The 24079-nt window shown below is 51.7% G+C and overlaps 1 protein-coding gene across 20 annotated transcripts in view; it reads right to left on the reverse strand.

Annotated features, from left to right (window-relative positions):
• The window catches only part of Nfasc (neurofascin), a 178223-nt gene that overhangs the window by 79888 nt on the left and 74256 nt on the right, over positions 1–24079 (reverse strand). For all 20 annotated transcript variants that reach the window (XR_013043249.1, XR_001576149.3, XM_076547376.1 and 17 more), the window contains exons 2-3: positions 21310–21418; positions 2302–2482 (exon numbers count right to left, since the gene is read on the reverse strand). Coding sequence is in view for 18 of the 20 variants with exons in the window: in XM_076547376.1 (XP_076403491.1) it covers positions 2302–2482; positions 21310–21418 (290 nt within the window). In the remaining 2 variants the exon portion in view is untranslated. The remainder of the gene's footprint in view (positions 1–2301; positions 2483–21309; positions 21419–24079) is intronic.

Below are 24079 nucleotides of genomic sequence, written 5' to 3' on the forward strand. Positions count from 1 at the left end.
CTAATGGGAGGGAGGTGGCGTGTGACTTCACTGGCAAGGCAATCGGAGCCAGAGGCTGGGCGCGTCAATACGGGATTGTGCAGCCATCCAGGGCGCAGCTCTAGAAAGCTGCTGTGCCAAGCGCCAGAGCGGAAGCGGTGCCCCTGCCCCAGAGAATGCCCTGGAGGGGCAAACGAGTGAGACACCAGGCAGGACAGTCTCTAGTCCCATCATCTCAGCCCCACCATACCAGCAAAGGGGGTGAGTCAGGAACACCTGGCCTGTCCCAAGCCCAGATGGCAGGTAGGCTCCGAGAACGTGGGAAGGGCTGTGGTTCAGGCAGGGGAGAAGCTGGCCGAGGAAATCCTTGTCCTTGCTGTGCCTTGGTTCTGAGTTCAGTTTCTGCGGAAGAGTCGTTGACATTGGTCTGTAGTAACTAGGGAGGTGCGGTGCTTTGTAGGGTGTCCATCCCGACACAGCCTGAACCAGCTACAGCCACGCGGTAGAGAGAGCCTCTCAGAGGGAGCTGCCCCTGTCAGGTGCTGACTCTGCCTCTTCCCTGGCTCCCTAACCTGTCGGCGAAGGATGGCACCGGCATCCAGATTTCCTGTGAGATCTCACATACGGTGAGATCATCACCACTCTGAGGACTCGTCTGGCCTAGGGCAGCTGCAATTCCAGTGAGGTCCAAGGACTGAAAGGAAGCAGGACCATTGCACCCTAGCAGAGTCAAAAGACCCAATTCCCTTCTGCCTTTATCACCACGAAAGGTGTGACCCTAAGCAAGGAATGGCCTGGTCTGTGTAGACCACATGAAAGGATGGGTCCTCCCTGACCTCCTCCAGGATGCTGGGATGGGGAGTCAGTGGAGAGGAAATTAGGGTCCTCAGCCTTCTGCCTCAGGCAAGCGCATGGGTTTCCTGTTATATCCTCGTCTCCAGTAGAGCTTAGACATCCCTATTTTCAATACAGAAGCCCTAACCATCTATTTCTGCGTTCACGCTGCAGGAGCCCCTCCCCCACCAGCCCTGTGTGTCCAACGGCAGGTGAGTGAGAAGTGGCGGAGGGGAAATGAGCCTTCACCGTGTTCTGGCTAACCTAATTTCCTCAGCACCCTCCTCTCCAGGGACGCGCCTTTATCACGCCGCTTATTAGACTGTCTGCCAGGCTGTTAATGAGACTCTCCTTGAGCCCACCACAGACAGTTGCCATGGGAACGCTGGTCCCACAGCTCCCCTCTCTCCCCCTTCCATGTATAGATACTCGGGCAGCAGTGGTCTCGGCCAGCTTGCTTCTGGGATCCATTCCTAGTTATCACTGGTCATCCAGAAGTGCAGACTCCTTTTGGGCAGCTGTGACTGGAGTGGAGGAGGCCTGGCTTGAGAGCTCTGTGGGGCCCTCTTGGAGGCCACCTTCACCTCCCACCTCCTTCAGCCATCTGTTAACTGGAGAGAGTCCAAGTCTGTCTTGGCATCACTCGGACTCCATGAATTCCTTGAGGCAGAGAGCAGGGGGCAGAGGTGCGGTGCCTGTCTGTACCTTAGTGCTAGGATGCTGAGAAATCCGTCAAAACTGTGGCAAAGGGGTGTGTGTTTACAAACAGGGCCGAGGAGCAAGCAGCCAATCAACAGCCAGCAGTGAGCACAGTGCCAGAGAGGGTGACTAGAGAACCAGACATCGGCTCAGTGTGTCAGGTTCAGACAGGGCTCTGCCACCAGGAGCAGAAGAAATGAGTTCCGTATTTGGATAGTTATGAGGGAATGCTGGGACAAGAAGAACCCGTGCCCAGCTCTCCCATGGTAACACGCTATAGCTTCACACAAGTGGCTGTGTCTGCTACAAAGATAATGTCCTTGCCAATCCTCTCCCGGGCTATCCACCATCATCTTTATTACTCCAGCCAAGACCGGGTATCAGCTCTGGGTATGTCAAGTTAGACAGACTAGTAAGGACACCCCACCACACTTGATCCTAGAAACTGCTTTTAAGAAGGGTAAGTCAAGGCTAAGGCTATGATGGTGAATATGAGGAGAGAGGAGAACCCCAGGCGGCTCTCAGAATTCCAAACTATGTTACCCTTGATTCCACTCAGCAGGTTCCAGGCCACACAGACGCCAGCTTATCCAAAGCCCTCAGAAGAGGCCTGCATCTTAGTTTCCAATTTCCCAGGGGGAGCCTACATTAAGTCTTTGGAGAAAAACCCAGCTCTGAAGCCTGGAATCCACCCTCACTCCCTCGACCTCTCACCTCCCTGACCTCTCTCCCCAACATCCATCCCTCCACCATCAGGAACAAAATGGACAGAGCCGGAACGGAACTCACGGTCCATCGGAATCTCAATGGCCCCTCCGAGGCTGAGGAGGAAGAGGATGAGGGCTAAGTGAACCCAGGGTGGTGCCTGCTGCCTGTCCATCCTCAGCACCGGGCCTTGCTCCCAGCTGCCCAGCCCACGGGCTCTCGATGCCTTGTGCCGCTCTGCGTGGGCTTTCCAGACAGTGCTCAGCTGGAGAGAGAAAACAGCAATGAGTGAGTTCCTCTTGAACTTGTGTTTTGCTCCACGCACCCCCGAGTCTCAAAAGACTCAAGGAGCCTCTTGGCCACAGATTGGGAATCTCCTAGACCAGGGTTTCTAGCCTTGGAACAAAACAATCCACGCCTTAGGGACTGTCCTATATATTGTAGGGTGTTGGAAGTGCCTTTGGTCTCTACCTACCCAATGTCAACAGAGCCAGCCAGCCCTGCTGCCAATAAAAAACATCTCTGGACATTGCCGCTTTCCCCAGATGTCCCAGATGCTGCAGGTGGCATCTCCAGAGGACAAATCCACTGATAATTAAGACCCAGTATGAAACAGAGGCAATGCTGCATCGAGGAGCCATTAAAACACACACTGGTCCTGGATAGATGTACCAGTTCAAAGCCTCCCTGGACCACCTGCGGAGTGTGCCTGGGGCAGGATGTGTTTGGGTAAGGACACAGGACTAAGACCTCACGAAGGCCTATGGAGAGGCGGGAGGACTGTCCAAGGAGAAGGGATGAGCTGTAACTCAAGTTCAGCACTCTAAGACTGCCTGAAGCTCCTAACTGCTCCAGCCTGCCAGCATCACGGGGCCAAGTCCATGGGGAAGGCTGCATGTGGAGTCTCCAGAATCCCCCAGCTTTCCTCAGAGAGCATCTGTATCAGCGGAACACACAGCGCTACTCCTGCTTTATTTGGCTGGAACTTGAAGCCACAGTCAACTACACACACACACACACACACACACACACACACACACACACACACACGTAGAGGACAAGGCCCAGGGAAGAGCTCCTCAGAGATGAAGCCATCATTCTGGGGTCCTGTAGTAGGAAGCATCACCAGTCACTACCACCACATGCCAGAATGAAGGATTCTGGCTTACATTTCAGCAACTGAGCCTAACAGTAGTCCCTGCCTCCCTTCCCCCCCTGCTCCGTGTGTGTGTGTGTGTGTGTGTGTGTGTGTGTGTGTGTGCATCTGGCCTCCATCTACCTGCCTCCCTTCCCATGGCCACCTCCTTGGTTTGGACCACCAGTGTTCCAGGCTAGAGTGATTGCCATGGCTCCCTAAGAAGTCCTGCTGCTCAGTCTCTGCCCTGCCCCCATTCATTCTCTGTCCATGACCAGAACTGTTGTTCTGGTCATGGACACAGATACAAACATGCCACTCCTCGTCACCTCTTACTATTGTCCCCAAGTTCACGCTAACTTCCTTTACTGGCTTGGCGCCCCAAACCATGTGCCTGCCTGATCTCTCTCATGTTCATCTGGCATGCTGCTCCTCAAGGGCCTCGGTGTACGCTGCCTTGACCACTGGCCTAGGACAGGTTAACCTTGGGGCAGGACAGTCTGTGACCTTGGCCTCCTTCATCAGGATTTGCTAAGTGTTATTTAGGGGGTCCCGAATACCTGCTTTCTACTCCCACGATGGCATCCTGGGCTTTGCGTTCACTCCAAAAAGTCACTTGAAGGCTCCATAAATGGGAAGGTTTGTTTATTATCCAGTCTTAGGAATTTGCCACAGTACCGAATAGCCCCTCAAAATGTGTGACAGACGGACATAAGGACGGGTAAGAAACGTGAACTAGCAAATGAGTTAATGAAAGAAGTTGCTTAGACGGTATTATTTTAAAAAGTATTCTATGATTTGAGAATTCCATAAAGTGTATTTTGAACATATTCATCCCCTCCCTCACCTCCTCCCATGTCTCATCTCCGTTCACCACCCACACAAGGTTGAGTTTCTTCTTCTTTTTTTATTAACCCCACCTAGTCCTGTTTGTGCTGTCCCACTACTCCTGGGAGTGTGGCAGCCCTGACCCCACTAAGGGTCACCTCATTAAAGAACACTGACGTTACTGGGTGGTGGTGGCACACGCCTTTAATCCCAGCACTCAGGAGGCAGAGCCAGGCAGATCTCTGTGAGTTCGAGGCCAGCCTGGTCTCCAAAGCGAGTTCCAGGAAAGGTGCAAAGCTACACAGAGAAACCCTGTCTCGAAAAACAAAACAAAACAAAACAAAACAAAACAAACAAAAAAAAAAAACCCACAAAAAAGAACACTGACGTCTCTCCCAGCAGCTCTTAAATGCTATTAAATTCCTCGGCCAGCAGTGGTTTTGTGCTCACTTTCTCCAGCCCCGTGTTGGGATTTTATCTGGCTGGAGCTCGCACGGGTCTTGTGCATGCTCTCACGGTCATGATGTTTGTGAGTGTGCTTTATCACAGTCACACTCACGCTTTCTGCTCTGCTGTGTCCGGAGCACAGCGTGTGTTTTCATGACATTCAAGAGCCACCACTCCTGGCTCTTACAATCTCTCTGCTCCCTCTTCTGTGAGGATCCCTGAGTTTTAGGTGTGTGTGTGTGTGTATCTGTTCCTCTAGAGAACTACTAGGTGACACAAGAAAGCACAAGCTGGACAGTGACTAAGGTGTCCCTCCAGGTCAGATGCCAGGAAGCCAATGAGCTGGAAGAAGACAGGAGAGCTGGAAGAAGACAGTCCGTCTTCCAAGGACCGACCCTGTGGCTAGGAGGCATCCCAAGAGTTAACTCTTCAGGATGGTCCTTACACTGTCCTTCAGGAAGGCCACTGATGCTTCACTCTGACTCACACATCTCCAGAGATCAGCCTGACTTTCTGGCTGGAGCCCCAGTGCAGAGGGAAGGCATGGCCTTCCTTTAGGGAAGGGGTAGGAGGGCTTAGTTTGGCTCCCTGACCACCATGTTTGGCTCAGGACCTGCCAAGCGGCAGAGAGATGGGAAAAGGGCGATATTCATTCTGGGGATCTTGATGGAACTAGGGAGCCAGAAATTATTCATTAATCAGAAACACATTGGCAGGAAAAAGCCCAGCTGTTAGGGATGTTTGAAATTCACAGTCTAACAGCATCGTAGATAAAGGACATCAAGATAACCACATTCTGCCGCCCGGTAAGTCCCTTCTTTATTCTCGGGAACCCATTTTCCCCCAACCAAATGTTAAGAGAATAAAAGGTCAAAGGTTATTTAATTTTATACAAGCTATTTAATTTTAAACAATCCCCCCACTTTTCAGATGAAGAATCCATAGCCAGAGGAGGGCAAGAGACTGGCTTAGGCTCACCCAGCTGGAAAGCTAGGAAAAGAATCCAGGTGTCCTGAGGTCTAGACCAGGACTTTTCTACCCAGTTCCCTCGTCTTTGTTACACAGCAAAGTCCCAAAGTGAAGATGCTATTTCAAAAGGCAGCATATAGTTTGTCCGTTTTTCCGAAACTTAAACAGAAAACTTCCCACTGGGTATATGCTCCAAGGATTCAAAGCAGGTTCTCAAGCACGTTCATGTGCACAGCATCACTCACAATGGCCAAACAGTGGAAATTGCTCAAACATCCATCCGAGGTGGATGGAGAAGCGGATGGGTGGACTTGGGTTTCTACACACCATGGACTATTATCCAGCAACAGAAAAAAATGAAATGCTGACACACCGCTTCGCTGTGAAACAATTCCCAAAACACATTAATGAAAGAGCCCACACTGTCCCATACAAATGGTCCAGAAGACAGGCACATAGTAGGCACCCTTCCCACACGCTGGGAGGGGATTTCTATTTGAGTCAAGGGAACGGGTGGCTTAGAGCTCTGGCATTGAGCACAGAAGACCCACTGCACAGTGAGGGCAGAGAGACCTGCTAGGGTCCTCACATCAGCAAGATCCACGTTTCCCCCTACTGTGGGATGTTCTGTATGTCCTGTGGGAGCCCATTCTTGGGTTCCTTGTGGCTTTACCCAGCAGGTCCGCATAGAGGATGATTAGGACCACGGGCCTGAGTGCAGGTGTCTGAGATGGTCTGCACTTGGCTGTGCTGGGGGATGGTCTGTATGGCAAGTTGCTCTGATTGGTCAATAAATAAAACCTGATTGGCCGTGGCTAGGCAGGAAGTTTAGGCAGGACTAACAGAGAGGAGAAATAAAAGAACAGGAAGGCAGGAGTCACTGCTGGAGCCGCCCGCCAGGACAAGGAAGATGTAAAGTACCGGTAAGCCACGTGGCAAAGTATAGATTTGTGGAAATGGATTAATTTAAGATATAAGAATAGTTAGCAAGAAGCCTGCCACAGCCATACAGTTTGTAAACAAATTAAGTTTCTGTGTTTACTTGGTTGCGTCTCAGTGGCTGTGGGACTGGCAGGTGAGAGAGATTTGTCCTGACTGTGGGCAAGGCAGGAAAACTCTAACTACATCCACCCGGTCTGATAACCAGGGAAAAAGGGGCAGGGCTCCTGGCCCACAGCAATGACATCCACATCTCTAAAGACTGCCTGAATTAATGTCAACCACAGTGGAGTAGCCGTCACTCCATGGCCAAGGCATGCCATCTCCTAGGTCCCTTTCCAGGCTTTCTCAGTAACATAAGGGGTGTATTCATTTCTTTCCTGTTGCTGGGATAAGCACTCTGACAAGAAGAAGTGTTTATTCCCTAGGGAAGAAAGGGTTTATTTTATCTCAAAATTCCAGATTATAGTTTCTCTCTAGGGGAAGTCAAGGCAGCAGGAACTGGAAGGAACTAGTCACATCCACAGTCAAGAGCAATTCAAGGTCCTCCACCCAGGGGAGGTGCCACAGTGGGCGAGTCTTCCCACCTACATTAAAGTTATCTAGGTAATCCCTGGCAGACATGCGCCGCCACATGCCAACCTAATCTAGACAATCCATCATTTCAACTCTCCCCTGGCTATTTTAGACTGTATCCAGTTACAACAGAAATTAACCATCACAAGGGGTTAATGCATAAGGGAGATGGTTGGTGTGTGGGCTCTGATAAGAGCCACTTGGTGGGATGAGGAAGGCCTCATTCCTCATTCTCTACAGGGAAAGTAGAGGATCTAGGGCAGGTGAAGCCTGGAGGCTGGCCACTGGCCACCGGCATCTTTGAATATTGAAATATGGGACAAAATGCTTTTGTTTAGCATCACAAGGGTACAACCAGGACCAGGGAGGAGGAAGCTTCAGAGGGGAGGTGTTTCTCTGAGTTGCAAGGAGAAGCCACTCATCAATCCACAGTTACCACACTCCATCCATGAAAAATAAACCCGAGTGAGCAGAATGGCGGGTACCACTCAAATGTGCAAACTCCTGAACTCTTAAACCTCCAGGAAGGGGCCAAACCAGCTTTTAGATTTTTTTTTTCACCTTGTGAACATGAATGCCAAATAACTTCTGTTACCTTGTTTAGAAACAGTCCACACCCTTGAGCGACCTGCCTCCTGAGTGACTCAGATTTGAAATGTGAATTTGGTCATGATACGCTGCCAAGGATGCTAGCTCTTGGTCCGGCTCAAGGGCACTAGCCATGTACTCAGACTGCCCGCACTAACGTCATTTCCACGTACAAGGTGGAGACCCTCGGCCTCAGAGCTTTGTACTTCTCTTCTGAAGCATGGAGGTCATCCCAGGCCCTTACCCCAGAAGCACTTCCCCTGGGAATCACGCAGCATCCGTGAGGCACACAGCAGACGCGCCACACATGCTTGCTGCTGCCACGGATCAGGACTTCCCCTCCCAGGGATGAAGGGCGTACACACGCTGGAGGCCCATGTGACTATCCACAACGGGTGAGTAGTTACAGGAATTAGCCACTCATTGTCACAGCTTGAATTTCTGTTTCTCCCTTTTGTTTCTCTGGGTCCTGATTGCTCCCCCCCCCCCCCCCCCGCCAGCCTCCCCTCCCCGATTGAAGGCCCCTGGTGTTGATCCTTCAAGCTGTCCCTGGCAGATGGAATAGGTACCCACAGCTCCCTCCTTCAAGCTGTCGCTTTCAGGAGCGACATCCCCATCCACAGCCTCGTCTCAGGCAGGCTGTGACAGCGGTACAATATGTCTGAAGTGACAGAGAAAGACGGGCAGCCGGGAGATAGGGCTCAGCTGGTGGCCCTGGTCCCCTGAGCGGTGGCTGCCACGGTCTTGCAGGCAGCAGACATTCATGGACGCTGCGGTCCCACCTGGTGCAGGCACTGAGCTAGGGAACTCACATGTGGGTGGAAACAAGGTTTATCCACTCCCACATACCCCACCTTTCCAAGAGGGATTACAGGAAACGAACTGGAGAGGACCAAAATGAAGTGACCAGGAGGCTTAAGTTCAAGGATGAAAACACCATCCACCCACACACACACTGTGGCAGCTCTGCTGAGCAGGCGCAGAAGGTGCCGTCCCGCAGGCAAATGAATCAATTAACTGTGACCCACGAGGCTGATGGGACATTGTTCAATGCTGAACAGAAATGGGTTACCCAGCCATGAAAAGTCGGAGGAGCCACGTGGATGGATATTACAGAGTGAATAATTCTAACTGTATGCCATTCTGAAAAGGGCAAGACACGCAGTCAGTAAGATCAGAGGGTGCCAGGAGGTGAGAAACATGAATCCGTGTCACACCATGCTTGTGGACTGTAGACTCACCACATCATTACAAAGTTTTCAGACCCAAGAAATACACAACACCAAGTGTGATTCGCGCTGCCCCGGGTGCTCTGGTGATAACAGTATGTGACTCCAGGAGTACCAGCAGGATCCAGCAAAGGACAGCGTGGACGGGAAGGCTCTGCCCCAGGGGTCAGGGAATGTGTGGGAGTCCAATGTACCGACTCAGTTCTGCCATGAACCTAAAACTGCTCTTTAAAAATTAAGTTTGTTAAAGAAGACGTCATGGTAGGATGGCAGGAGAGCGTGAAGGAAGAGGCCTTTGGAAGAAGGTGACACCTGGTCAAGACCTGAGTGGCGGGAAGGAGCCAGTCTTGTAAAGGTGGGTCACAAAAAGCATCCTAGGTAGGGAGAACTGCTTGTGTCAAGGCCCTGTGGCAGCCAGTGGATTAGGACATGCAGGGAGCTGACGGGAGCCAATGTGGCTGATAAAAGAGTGCACATGGACAAGGAACATGGCACTGTCCGGGAGACAAAGAGCCTCCTCACAGAGGTCTCTGATGGCCAGCATCGGGCACCAAAACTATATTCCAGGCATTCCAGGTTCTCGGCAGGAGTGACATGCTGGTGAGACCCGTGCATAAGGGCCACTCCGGCTGCAGGGTGGAGGGGCCGGGTGGGAGCGCAGCACCACTTAGGCTCTGCCGTCTCTGGGTGAGGCCAGCCTTCAGTCTCTACCCTCGCATCACCCAAGCCTGGGGCAGTCCGCTTCCCAGCATTGCAGGACTTTGAGCCAAGTATTCAGTGGGGAGGGTGGAGCGGACACTTTCTCGAGACCCTTGGTCCTAAACATCACATCAGGTGAGTGGAACATTCTTTTGACGAGCTTCAGGAGTCCGTTCCAAGGGAGGAATCTGGGCATCCTGTTTCCATAGCTACTCCCCAGGTAGAATGTCACTGGGATGGGCACTTAATGACTGGATCTTGTCCCCAAAGCCTAGTTCATTAAGAGACTGGCATCCCTGCTCCACCCTACCTGCCATCCTGTTCTACTTCTCAGACCAAGTGACCACGGACTTCATCCTCAGAAACTGTGAGCTAAAATAAACCATTCTTCCTTCAAGTCAGTTTTCTTGGTATTTGTCACAAAGATGGAAAAGTGATGAACGCAGTCAGTGATCTCAGTTTCCCTGTTCAGAGCTCTGCTTCCATCTCAGGACCCAGCGGTGAGGCTGTGTATACTCCTCATTGACCTAAGACACCCTGCTGCCAAGACGTCCCCCAGCTTTTCCACTCACTCAGAGCCTTCCTTTCTCCATGCTGAAGCCTGCCCATGCCCAACCTGCCCTGGGCCCTGCCCCACGCAAGGGATGGAGGCTGGCTCCTGATCTGGCTCGGAATCAATGGTTTCTCCTATTGGTCCTCATTCTGGGTGGTCACTGTTGGTTCCACACTCTTTTTACACAAATCACTGTCTTCCAAGTCTGCCTAGGCCAGCTTTCCTTCCCACCATCACCCAGGCTTGGTCCCGGGGCGACATCTCTACCCAGAAGGCTTCTTTAGTCTTTCCCGCCACTCCTTTCCACCAAGTCTGCAGGAGATCCTCATCTTGTATGCTCAAAGCATTCTGGGATATTCTCACTGGAATGAATGCTACTTCTTGGTGTTAGCGAGTTGACTGTCTCTCCAGCTGTACCTCCAGGTCCCTGTGGCTGGAGGCAGCATCTTATTTAACCAGCAGGATGTCTGTAAGCACTCACAAGGTTCTCACTCAGCATCCAGGCTCTCCTCTCCTCCACAGCACTGTTCCCTTCCTGGGAGAATTTCTCACCCTTTCTAAGAATGTCTTAACTCCATCCCAGTTCCAAGGTGGGACCCAAGATGTAAGACAATCAGCACTGGCCAAACCCACCACCACGCTTTAGGAACAGACACCTGCTGGTCCTTGGGGACTTTCACTGAGACAGCTGTGGGAAGACAAGTTCCCTTTCTCTTGAGAGAGACCCTTCAGGGTTCACAAGGGTGTAAGCTGCAGGTAGATGGCTGGGTGGGGCTCAGTGGCAGGCTGTTTGGTCCTAACGCATCCCCCTGCTAATGGGTACCGCCCAGGAGGGATGCTGCTCAAGAGGTCTCCGCTCCTTGCGCTACCACTTTCTGCCAGCTCCAGACCCACAGGTGACCTGGGAGGGGTAGGAGGGGGAGTGCCACCTTGAAGGATGTCTGTCCCATCTCCATGGCCTTCCTGAGATTTGAGGATCCCTGGCTCACAACCGGCAGGCTCCGATGACTGGCTGGTGGACACAGAAGATGGTATGGGGAGCTCCAGGTTTGAAAGCTGGCTAGCTGCCGCGGGGATCTGGCATTGAGAACACAGGAGGAGCCAGTGTGCTCATGGTCGGGATGCAGAGAAACAGGGCTTGGCGCGGGGTAAGTTCCACTTGAAATGCCTCAGAGCCATGAATAACAGTCTTGCAGGCTCTGCCAGGCTACGTGTGTGTGAATTAATGCCTAGGGATACACCAACAGAGAGAGCTGAGGCCACATGCCAGCAATTAGCTCTTGGAATAAGCTAATCAAGTGACTAGAATAGTACTACAAGAACCAACTAAGGAACACATTCACACATCACTGCCACAGGAAATTGTGGGGGAGCAGAGAGATAATAAAAGCCCCCAGTGCCAACGCAAACCCCAGCCACTCCCATTAAAAAGACAGGCAGCAAAGGCTGATCGTGATAGCTGCCCGAAGACAACCTGCTTAGGAATTAGAAAGGAGCTGGACTGGGGGATCAGAGGCACATCTGAGTATGGAGTGGGGGATCTTCCAGGGCTCAGATTCATCCCACGAGGCTGGAGAGTTCTGTGTGGATTAGCAAGCCCTCCCCCGCTGGGTAACAGAGGACACAAGTGACCCACTCCTAATACGACGAACCCATGGCATTCTCAAATGGTTTATACATGAAAACAAACCCCAGTGGCTCAGGCCGTCACCAGAATTACATTCTCACCCACAACCTTCTTTTTCCCCCCCTCCCCTTCTTGAAGGACAAAGAACCATGTGTGCTGTGTCTGCCAGAAAAAGCTGAAGGGGGAAGCCCATGTTCTCACTCACATTCAACCCACACTCAGAGCAGCACCCTAGGTCCCCTGTCCGGCCCAGACTCACACCTATCCTTTCTGAGCCCCGAATCCTATGCCCGTATTGACTGTGCTGATCTACTCCAGTGTTTAAGGTCCTCACTGACTCCTCCTTGTCACCGCCATTTCCCGGGCTCCCCCCCCCCCCCCCCCCCCCCCCCCCCCCGTGTACCTCATGCTCCTCCCAGTGGTCACTGCCTCCTGCTCTGTGGGAAGGGCTGTTCCTGCGTCAGCATCCTGCAGACACTGAGTAGTGGTAGGCCCACATCTTGTCTCCCTGTGTAGCAAGACGGCTGCGCAGCCATTGGTTCAGATACTTCCTATTACCGGGAGGTATCTGGCCCATCAGTAAATTTGCCTAATAAATCCTCAATTAATAAAAGATCTGATGAATCTGCTGTCAGTGGTTATGCGGAGCAGCGTGGCAGCAGCAGTCACTGTTGTTGACTTGGCATCCTCAGAAGCAGAGCCTGATTCCGCTTAGCAGATGCCCTAGATGTATTTATTTTCCAGAGTGCTCCCCCACTTCCTCCTCAGCTTTCTCTCTGACCTAAGGTAGGACCACCCTCAGTGCCATCCTCACAGGCTCCCGGGATGCAGATGTGCAGGTGACCTGTCCCGTCTCCCACCATCCACCTTAGGACATCCACACTAGGTTCTGAAGATGCCCCGAAGCAGAGGGGTCAGCGTGGAGCGTCTGAGGTCCTACCCTGTGAGCCCGGTGACACCCACCCGCACCTCTGTCCCTCACACACCAAAGAAGGAAGTGACAGACAACACGAGCAACTCTGGCCCACGGGCATTTAAGGCCAACATGTGGATTCTCGGGAACGCAAAATGTCGGCTCTGGACGGCCACCACCATGTGTCAGGGAGACAAAAACACCAACAAGGAGGAGAAAGGCAGCGGGGGTTTTGGAAAATGATGGTATTAGACAAGGAAACCGTGTGCAGGATGCCTTCCCTATCCTGACGACATCTGGCAATGTGCCATTGACTCTCCCTCTTGTCCCCACATCTTCGCATCCTCTGAGAAAGCCAGTCTGCCCGAAGAATTACCCCCTACTGGAAGACTCGGGAACTGCACCACACCCAGGACCCTGGTCGTGTTGGGGGAGGTACTCATTTGCCTGTTTCCTGAGCACCATCTCCCCCCATCTCCCCATCCCCCACCCCCACCCCCTGCGCCCAGCAGGGACAGCCACTAGCTTCCTGGCCTGTGTGGGGGCCAACAGTCATCTAGGATTTTCACACAGCTAAGGGAACCTGGTACAAGCCTGACTCCCTTCTGGGTGCTGGAAGGGGTGGTCTCTGTCCACCGTGGCGTGCCTCATGCTCGGCTCCACCCCATTGCCAGGGGGATGGGGAGGAGTGAGGGACTCCTTCCCATTAAAGATATAAGCAGGGTTGCCACCTCGGCAAGCAAGCCTCAGCTATGGCCCCTGAGGTCTCTGCACTAGGGGAAGGATGTCAGCAGTCGTCACTCTCTCTAGGTAGAGGCAGAGGACACCTGCATTTACATTAGAGATCTGACTGAAAAACAGCTGTTTCCTATGCAGTGACCAGGACAAATCTATAGACCGAAACCCGAACCACTTGGCTATGACACTGAGGAGAAGCAGGGAATGGAGAGAAGGGAGTGAGAAGTGACCTTTTCCTCCTGGTGACAACCATGAGGACCTGGGGAACATCTAGTGCCAGACCATACTTCCTGGGGTGGGAAAGCACCCCAGGACATTGTGTTACTCACAGGCCACCAGCAAGACCAGAGCCCTGAAGAAGGCAGGCAGCAGCTACCCTTGGAATGGGGGTGGTCTGCCCCTCACTGTAGGGACATAGAACTTGTGTTCTGTACTGTGACTCCATCCTCTGGGTCTGCACTTATCTCTTAACTCTCTGGTCACTGTGGCTCTTTAGATTGACCCCCCCCACCCCCCGTTATAACAGCAGCAGGATGGACCTCTTTGCATGTCTACCCCTGCTCACACAGGAAGTGGATGCTGCATCCTGCTGTCGTTTTTGACCCAAGGCCAGCTGGAGCCCAGCACATTCCAGTCTGGCACTGCAAGGAAGCCCAGTGGGTACAGGTGGTCTGGTTCCTTAGCCCTACAACCCAACCCAGAGTCGTTAGGCCTCATCGATGATGCTACGATCCAGCCAGCTGTCGAGAGTTCTTTGGGACTCTGCGTGTGCGTGTGTGTGTGTGTGTGTGTGTGTGTGTGTGTGTGTGTGTGTGTGTGTGTGTGTGTGTGTGTGTAATTGTTTCTTCTCTTGTCCTCTGAAGGACAGAACTAGAAAACATATGCTGGTAGCGGTGAGGGTCCATCCTGGTGGCCTATGTTAGCCAGCTAGACCCTATGTCACCACTGGCTGGAGACCAGCACAAGCCCCAGGGTTAACATTTCACACTCAAACCATCACCCAGGGTTAGAGGAAACCTATCCCAGGGAGACAGAACAGCAAGTGAGGGAGGAGAAAGGCGGAGAGACCTCTGGAGGAAGACTGGATTGGGTCGCGAAGGGGCGGGGTGAGGGGGCACTCTTGGCCTCTGCTTCCAAAGAGCACTTGAAGAACCGGGGAGGTTAGCATCGCAAAGGCTGCCTGCCAGGCTCACACAGGAGAGGGTCTGAGGGAAGGGAGGGAGAAGAGACCCTCAGCCCCAGAGGAGTGATGCAAGCTGGGAAGGGCCGGACCCTGCCTCTCCAGCACTCAAGCCGGCTTCTCTCCCCCTGGGCTCCCTGTCCTGACAACTGCCATCCAATAGAAAGTTTACACAGCACTTGGACACTACGGGTCCTTCATCATGAGGAAGAAAAGGCAACTGGGATCAGGAGAGCAGGCAGGGCTCCAGCTGTCTCCGCAGCAGGCCATCATTAAAGGGAGTGGCTCGGAGGAAGGCTGGGGAGACAGTGATAATAATCCTGTGTGACAGACCCCAAGGGTGAGTGGGGCTCAAGGGCTGGATTGGGTAAGAAGGAGGGATCCAGATGGGATGGAAGGTGGAGACAGGAGGTAGAGCACCAAAAAGGGGATCCTTGGAATTAACATTGGAAGACGTGGGGCTCCTCAGGAACAAAAGTGTGGGGTTCCCACATGAGGCAGCCATGATGCAAACAAAGCATGGTCTACCACAAAATGGACTGTTACTCAGCCACTCACTGGAATGCAGTGCACTGCAGCTTGGATGAATCTCAATGACATCTCGCTAAGTAAAGAAACCAGACACAAAGACCACCTACTGCATGCTTCCGTATATATGGAATCTCCAGAACCAGTGGATTCAAGGACATGGAAAATAGGCTAGTGACTGCCCAGGGCTGGGGATAGAGTGGGGACAGAATCCTACTGCTAATGACTGGTGGTCTGGAATATTAGTTGATGTGTTATATTTGTTTATGCTGTGGAACATTTGTTTAATGATGCAAAGATGTATTGCATTCTTTTATGTTGCACTTGTTTAACTCTGTGCAGCTGTGATACTGTGCCTGTCTACAACACCGGATTGGTCTAATAAGGAGCTGAACCAGCCAGGCAGCGGTGGTGCATGAATTTAATCCCAGCACTTGGGAGGCAGAGCCATCTCTGTTGATAAGGCCAGCTGGGTCTACAGAGTGAGATACAGGACAGGCACCAAAACTACACAGATAAACCCTGTATCAAAAAACAAAAAAACAAATAAAAGAGCTGAACAGCCAGGAGAGAGAAATAGGCGGGGCTGGCAGGCAGAGAGAATAAATAGAAGGAGAAGAATGTGAGAGGAGGAGCAAGGAAAGGAGGGGAGGAGGATGCGGGGGCCAGCCACCCAGCCACCCAGCCACCCAGCCACACACCTCACTACAAAGTAAGAAGGAAAGAAAAGATACACAGAAATAGAGAAAGGTAAAAGTCCAGAGGCAAAAGGTAGATGGGATAAGTTAAGAAAAGCTGGCTATATAGCATGGAGGTCCCTAGGACGACTGTGGCATATAATAAATTTCAGTTTTACTCAATTATTGAAAAAAAATAGCCAAATGAATGGAAACACATGAACTATGAACCAAAGGCTGAGGGGCCCCTAGCTGGATCAGGCCCTCTGAATAGGTGAGACAGTTGATTGGCTTGATCTGTTTGGAAGGCATCCAGGCAGTGGGACCAAGTCCTGTGCTCATTGCATGAGTTAGCTGTTTGAAACCTGGAGCTTATGCAGGGACACTTGGCTCAGTCTGGGAGGAAGGGACTGGACCTGCCTGGACTGAGTCTACCAGGTTGATCGCAATCCTCGGGGGAGGACTTGTCCTGGAGGAGGTGGGAATGGAGGGTGGGCTGGGGGTAAGGGGAGGGCGTGGGGAGGGGGGAGAATAGGGGAACCCATGGCTGATATGTAGAACTGAATGGTATTGTAAAATTATATATATATATATATATATATATATATATGAAAAAGAAAAGCTGGCTAGAAGCCAAGCTAAGGCCAGTCATTCATAAGAAAGAATAAGTCTCCGTGTGATTATTTGGGAGTTGGGTGGTGGGTTCCCCAAAGAGTAAAGAATAAGAAAAAAAAAGCCAACCTTAGAATGATATGGCTTGTGGGGTTTCCTGGGAATGGTGATACAGTTACAAAAATTCAGCTGTTGGAAGCTGACACTAGACCCTAGCGAGGCACTATATACGTGAACCATCACTGAGCTGTATGTGTTATAGGGACACATTTATAGTATGTGGATTACATCTCACCAAAGCAGTGATTAAAAACATTAACAAGAGAACATAGAGGGCTTTGGTTTTTTTAAAAAAATGTGGTACTTCATAAAGGAAAATGAATGATTAAGTTTAAGTTTCAAATGTTAGAAGGAATTATATCAACTATTTGTATTAATGGCACCAAAGAAATTTTTTAAGGAGAAAATTATAAAATTGAAAATAAAAGGCTAAGAGGGCGTGCGGTTTCAAGATAAAGGGAAGGTAACTCTAGGTAAGCAACACCTTTCCCTTTCCAAAAGTCCCCTGTCCTCTCCGTTCCAAACCTTGGTGCCCCACACCCAGCACTGCATGGTAGGTTCTCAGGCTCGCCCAGTGGGTGTCCATTTGAGGTCCAGACCATAGTGCACCCAAGGACACCTCTATTCACGACACACACACACATACACACACACACACACACACACACACACACACACACACACACACACACGCGCGCGCACGCGCACACGCACACCATGTGGGGGAATCTAAGCCTAGTTAGAACAGGCCGGGCACTGTTCTAAAGGCAGTTGGAAAGCAGGTTGATTCTAGCAGAGAATAAACTAGACAAAATTCTAGAAGAATGTAGGGTAAGGGAAGAGAGGTGACCTTGACTTCAGTCACCAGATTATGGGCTTTTTGTGAGCAAGAGAGATGTCTTCTATGTCCCCAGCCTATAACAGAAGGGAATGTCAGTGCAGAACTGAACTGAGATGAGCTTAATAACTAGCCAGGGGCCACAGAGAGCAGAGGGAACGTGCCAGATCCCTACTTGGGAGACTGAACTTTAAAAAGTGGGCACACCTTTAATCCCAGCACTCGGGAGGCAGAGGCAGGCGGATCTCTGTGAGTTCGAGGTCAGCCTGGTGTACAAAGCGAATTCCAGGACAGGCTCGAAAGCTACACAGAGAAACCCTGTCTCAGAAAAACAAAACAAAAGTGATGTGAGATCTCCCCGGCACACAACGGGCCTGGGCTTAGAGTTGCAGACCTACCACACCACACAGGTGCTTACTGTTTTTTCTCAAAGCCACGATCTTCCTGTCTATAGGAGAGGGGCGTATGCACTCATCTATTGCAGGACTGCTGTGACAGTTGGTCAAGCCACGAGCTTCTAACCCAAGCCTCCAAACACACCTTCCCTTCAAGAAATGCCAGAGTACCATCCTCCCCGCCAGTCACAACGGGAGCACTGCCTTGCTACCTGGTTTTGGACAACCTGGGCTTTCACATCTATTCGTCTATCTGTAGGCAAGATGATGCCCGTGCAGACCACTCCCCTTTGGCCTGATGCCCAAGGAGCCACCATTCACTCTTAGGACCAGCGCCAGGTTATGGGCATGGGTATTACCTACTTCCACCCAATAAGAACAGGAGGCCCCTGGAGGATCCCAGACTAGCCACTACACCTTCGCTCTCCTCCTCCCTGCTCTGACCCACCTGCCTCCAAAGCAGCCCACACCCCTCTTCCCACCAGCTCCGTCCCCCAGGACCCAGCCCCTTGGCCATCCATGGAGCGGACTCAGCTCCGATGGGACTTCCATTCGGAGCCAATCGCGGGTTTGCGGCGGATATTCCAAAGACGGGCACCCCCACTGCATTTTTAAAATTCCTGTCTGCTGTGACAAGTGGGGCACAGAAGGAGAGGATGAAGCCAGCAGGAGGGAGCTACGACTGCCCACCCTCCTCCTTCAGCCTTCTGCATTTACATCGCAGGCAGACAGCAGCCTGCCTCCAACTGCCATCCCGGCCGGCCGGCAGGCTCCCACAGACAGGAAAATGTGAAAACAGGAGGTGGGGAGGGGGCTGCAAACAGGGGGGAGGGGAGGCAGCAGACGGGGAGATTTTTCCCGAGTTTTCAGTCGCGCCATTTGGCCAGGAGTCTGGTTGTGAGAAGTGCTGGTGGCGGTGTGTGGTGGAGAAGCTTTGTTACAATCTCGGGCTGCCGCATTAGAAAGCAGAACTCAGGGTGGGACACGGTGTCTCCAGCCTCTGCCAGTGAGATGGGCTTGGGTTAGCAGAAAGGGCCCCGGGGAAGCTAGGCGAGACTGTGATCTCAGCACTTGGGAGAAAGAGGAGGTGGAAGCCAGCCTGGACTACAATGTGAAGCCAGCTCAAAACAAAAGGAGAACATTGTAAAAAGCTGAAAGGAGACCAGATGTGATCCATTGCTCCTGCGGAAAGAAGGTGGACCACAGGAGCTCCTGGGTCCCAGCTGTTACTGCTGCCAACCACAGCCCACACCTACCCCTGCCTGTCTCAGCATCCGTGGGCAAAGATGGCTAAATGCTGATAGCCCAGAATCAATTTTGGGAAGTCCGTCACCAATGAAGTGCACAGCCCTGGTCTCCTGTATCCACAGCTGGGGTCCTGGGCATGCACTGTGTCTGTGGGGCCTGTGGGGAGGAGGCTGGCTGTGGCTGACAGGCAGAGGGGCTTAGGGGGAGGAGGGCAATTAACCAAATGGATCCATTTGTGAAATTGAAGGCCTGGGGAAGCTGGGTGGTTTCCCTGCATGAGTCAGAGGACAGGTGTCTGCTCTGAGTGACCCCAGATGACAATGAGTTGAGGGGCTGGGCACAGGAAGGTTCCTCCTGCTGGGAGGGGAGGAGAAGGAAAAGGGTAGAGCCCAGGAGCAGATGCCTGGGGCAGCTCCAGATGGCAGTGGGCTGAGAACAAAGGGACAAGAGGCAGAGGAGAGCTGAAGGACAGGGCTCCCTCCCAGCTGGAGCCACCAAGTCGGAGTCACATCTGGGACCCGGTGGACATTTGCTCAGAATCCCCACCCAGTGTTCTCATGGAACCTGGACAGACCATGCTCGAAAACCCCTCAGCCCCAAACCTAAAGTGAGCCACAGAGAACCCAGAGTTGGACTGCGGGGACCCAAACGCAGGCATGGCACTGTCTCAGGGGAGGCTCTGGCAAGTCCTTAACCTCTGTGGCTTTGAGTCTGTCATCAGGGAAAGCTGAGTACTAAGGAGTCTTGTCTTGAAGGGCTGCTGTGAGAGAACATGAGAGCTGCGTGTGTGTGCAGAGCACAAGGCTCCATATGCAGAAGCACTCCAATATACACTATTGGATGACCATTGTCACTGGCCAAGGGCCCAGGAGGGTCCTCTTCCCACAACAGTCACATGTCATCTGTGCACTCTCTCGGGTTCTTCTGTGTCCATCAGTCTTTGCAAGGTGTTTCCTCTTCACGCCGTCTGGCTGTGCAGTGCGGCGTCATGGCAAGCAACCCAGCCCTCAGTGGCACACCATGAACGTGATGAAGGACTGAAGGACGGGAAACCGAGCCAGGGCTGAGGACTGCCGGCTAGACTGCCACAGCTGAGACACAGCTGGACTGCGCATGCTCAGATCAGAGACCTCACACACAGTGAGTGGGCTCCAAGCTCCAGTGTGTTTGGGTCCAAGAAGGCCAGGAAGGGACGCTAGGAGAGGAGATTAGGGAGTAGGGAGGGTGACCACCAAGTGCCCGGAGGGGGCCATGGGGGCCGAACGCTGAACTAACTCTGGCTCCGCTGCATCTTGGAGAACTTTCCCTACAATGTCCAAGAAACTAACACCGCTTTCATTGTCAGTCTCCCCCATAAAGAAAAAGAAAGAAGGGGGTGTGTTCCGGTTCAGTTCTTCACAATGGTGGGATGAAAAAGACCCCAGAATCAGCTAGGTCTCCCCAGGGGTTCCCTACGCTCACAGTTCTGTAGCCCAAAGGCGGCCCACGCGGAGACTACTACTTGGATCCCCGTACCATGCCACCTTCACACTCTGTCTTTTGCATCTCTTCTTTTGCCTCCTCAGCCTCTAGGAAGACAGAGAGAGGCTCCGAGGATGCTAGAACAAGAAAGGCATGTGGCAGAGATGACCAAACTCAAAAAGAAAAGGACCTTTCTCCGCCCACTGTCAGCCACGCTCCCCCACAGCCTCCGGTCCTGGATGGCTCTGATGCAAGTGAAGCCCTCACTTCGTGGTGGGCGTTGGCCTCCAGCCTTTCTGGGCAAGGCAGGTGCAGCTTGCGCAGCAGAAACTCTACTCCAGAAGAGAACAATGCAGACCCAGGGTGCAGGGTGTGGCCTCAGTGCTGTGAGCCTCCTTGCTCTTTGCACCCTGGACAGCCATCCATCTGCCAAGACCCTGAGCCCCACCCGGAGGAGGGGCTCTCAGACTGCCCCCCATCTGCCAGGGCTGTCGCTCAGGAAGTGTCCGGGGTGTGGGGGCCCAGGCAAAGCAGTAAGGGTCATTAACAAAGCTGTTTTCCAAGTTTTCAGCTAAGGTGGACAGGAGAGACAAAGGCAGCAACTAAATGCCAGCTGACTGCCCCTCCTAGGGCAGGGGCCAGAGTCGCCCCAGCATAGCCTCCTTGGAGGGCAGGTCTCATCAGGGCTGGGCTCTGCAGCTGACTCCTGGCTTCCACGCCTGGGGAGAAGGAAGGAGCCCAGTCCTTGAAGATTCCTGGGACCAGGTAAAGAGCTTAGGAGAGGGGGCAACAATGTCCACTCCCACCTACCCCACCCTCCAACTCATGCTCAGTCCGGAGTCCCGTGCGTACCTTCTCTGCCTCATTCGGCCTGCTTTGGGCCGCACCAGTGGAGGCTCCGCTCCAGTCTGCAGAGGGCGAGAAAACTCCAGGCTCCCAAACTGCACATAAGTCAATCAACCTGTCTCAAAGCAAACACAAAAAAAGCAGCCCAGGGTTACTCCAGGTCTGTGTCTAGGAAGACTGTGGTTTTTGAACTTGTTAATTCACTCAGAAAATAACATCTCTGTCCACATCCATTTGTAGTTTCGAAGAACATAATGGCGTCTTGGTTCACTCTGCAAGAAATGGACAGTGTGCAAGGTGCTTAAGCATGTTGGCTTTGGGGACTGGCAATTGGCTCTATCATCCATGAATTACACCTTCATGCTCTGACACCACAATCCAATTGCTAATTCCCCAATCTCCTAGAGGAGTTAAGTTATAGATGGAAGAATCTTTCTCCTCCACTCAAGGGAGAATTTACCCATAAATGTCTCATTAATTTCCTAACTTCCTTAGAGGAACCACCGTTTTTCTGCCCTACCTACAGAAAAGCAAACAGCTTCGTCATAAACAAATCCACAGCACATTGTAAAAAGTTGACTGCCGGGAGTTTTAAGTTCTAGCATGTGACATGTCTGTCAACAAGAGTGGGTCTTTACCCATGTGTTTACTAGCAAAATGTTCATCTGCAAAATGGGGAGATGATATGATGAGATGATATGAGAGATGAGACCACTGGGCCACTAGTTAGCATCAAGGAGGTTCAAATCTCTAAAAATGAAAATAAAATGCTACACATAGAGAAATTAAAACATGGTAATTTGACTATATTTTATTAGGCAGATGTGTCTCCAGGAAGCAAAGAATTGTCCCTTTGCCCCCCAAGAAATCTGAACTGGTTTCCATTCTTTGTGTTATTGATGCGCTTCCTTTTTTATTCCTGATGAAATGGTGTAAAATATCCATTAAAAGCCAGGCACGGTGGTGCATGCCTGCCTGTAATGCCAGAACTCAGAAGAGTGGAGAGAGTTCCGGGCCAGCCTGGGCAACACAGTCAAGCCTCATCTCCATAAAACCAACCAACATCAACCAAAAGAATCCATTGGCTAAGGATTCAGACACTCCTGTTTGCATCCACAGCTGCCTCTCCAGAGAGGACCACTGTGTGCCTGGGCTTGACATTTCCCTGCCTGTCGGAAGGCAGAAAAACAATGCATAGAAAAGTACTTGGAAAACAAACCTGCAATCAAAGATTTTGCTGCTGGTTCAGAACTAGAGATGAGTTCTTCCTCATGGAACTGTTGTGAGATCAAGCGAGAGCTGTGATTTGAAGACAGACGGACAGACAGACACTCCTTGGAGAGGAGTAAGATTACACCCACCAACACTTGTATCATCATCCATGAGACTTGGGGGTTAAGTAAGAAGTGAGACTTGGAATGCAGTGGGCAGTCTAACCATCTGACCCAGGGCCGGGAGTCTTCCAGGAAGGACATTTTTACATCTGATAGTGTGTGGATGACAAAGAGAAACTGTGGGTCCCAAAAGGATGGAGAGTGTGATGGGTTTGCTGTGAGATCTAGGCATTGCCCCAGATTCTAGAGGTCCAAGGGGCACACGGGCAGCAGCAGCTACTGCTCTGGATGAAGTCTGGGCTGGAGGAGGGTACAGTTGGTGGGGAAGATGTTCCCAGTAGCAGCAGGACCAGGCATGTCAGATGATGGTGACGGTGGTGACGGTGGTGGTGGTGGTGGTGGTGGAGGAGGAGGAGGAGGAGGAGGAGGAGGAGGAGGAGGAGGAGGAGGAGGAGGAGGAGGAAGGCTTGTCTGGGGTTGAGCCAGCTCCAAAACAGGCTCTCCCTGAGTTCTTGTTTTAATATCTGCAGGTGATCCCCATCTCTCTTCAGCAAATGTTCACTATTCGGTGACTGTCTTTCCCTCTGCTACAGAAGAAACGCTGCACAGAAGATTCTCTAGACTTTCTCACCTGGGGATTCCATGGTGCCACAAGAGCACACTCACTAGAAGGACACACTCCAAACTCTCCTGGCTTTTTACTGTTTCACTTCCTCCCTCTGGGTACACAGTCTGTGCTCAGGGAACAAATATCATTCTATCATTCCATCTCTTTCTTTCTCTTCCAGAGGCAGTTTAAGATTTTATTGTAGATGGAGTTCTTCTGTCCCGCCAGCTGACTCCCAAGTAACCACTCAGAGTCTTAATATCAATTATAAAATCCCGGCCAATAGCTCAGGCCTATTACTAACTAACTCTTAAATTTTATATTAACCCATTTCTATTGTTCTATGTGCTGCCCCGAGGCTGGTTCACCTCATCTATGTACTTTCTAGGCTGCTTCTCCCATGCCTGGCTGGCAACTCCTCAGACTCCACCCTTCTTCCTCCCAGCATTCTCAGTTTGGCTCTCCCGCTAACCTTATCCTGTTCAGCTATTGGCCAGTCAGCTTCTTTATTAAACCAATCACAGTGACATATATTCACACAGTGTAAAGGGATATTCCACATTTTATTTCAGTTATTGTTTGAGTAGCTAACCTTACATATGTAGATACATAAGAATTCACTGTAAAAATGGATTTTATTGGCAGATCTCCCTCCCAAGCCTGCCTCCATCCATCCTCCTAAGTCCCACTCACTCAGCTGTTGCTGCCACAGCAACAATCTCTGCCACAGATTTTGTGTATTCTTCAGGAGTGAGTCTGGGCACACATAAATGGAGATAAACACAGGATCACACACTTTCGATCCTAGCATTCAGGAGGTGGAGCAAGAAGCCAC

The sequence above is a fragment of the Peromyscus maniculatus genome, chromosome 11 (genome assembly GCF_049852395.1).
Source record: "Peromyscus maniculatus bairdii isolate BWxNUB_F1_BW_parent chromosome 11, HU_Pman_BW_mat_3.1, whole genome shotgun sequence".
Classification (NCBI taxonomy): Eukaryota; Metazoa; Chordata; class Mammalia; order Rodentia; family Cricetidae; genus Peromyscus; species Peromyscus maniculatus.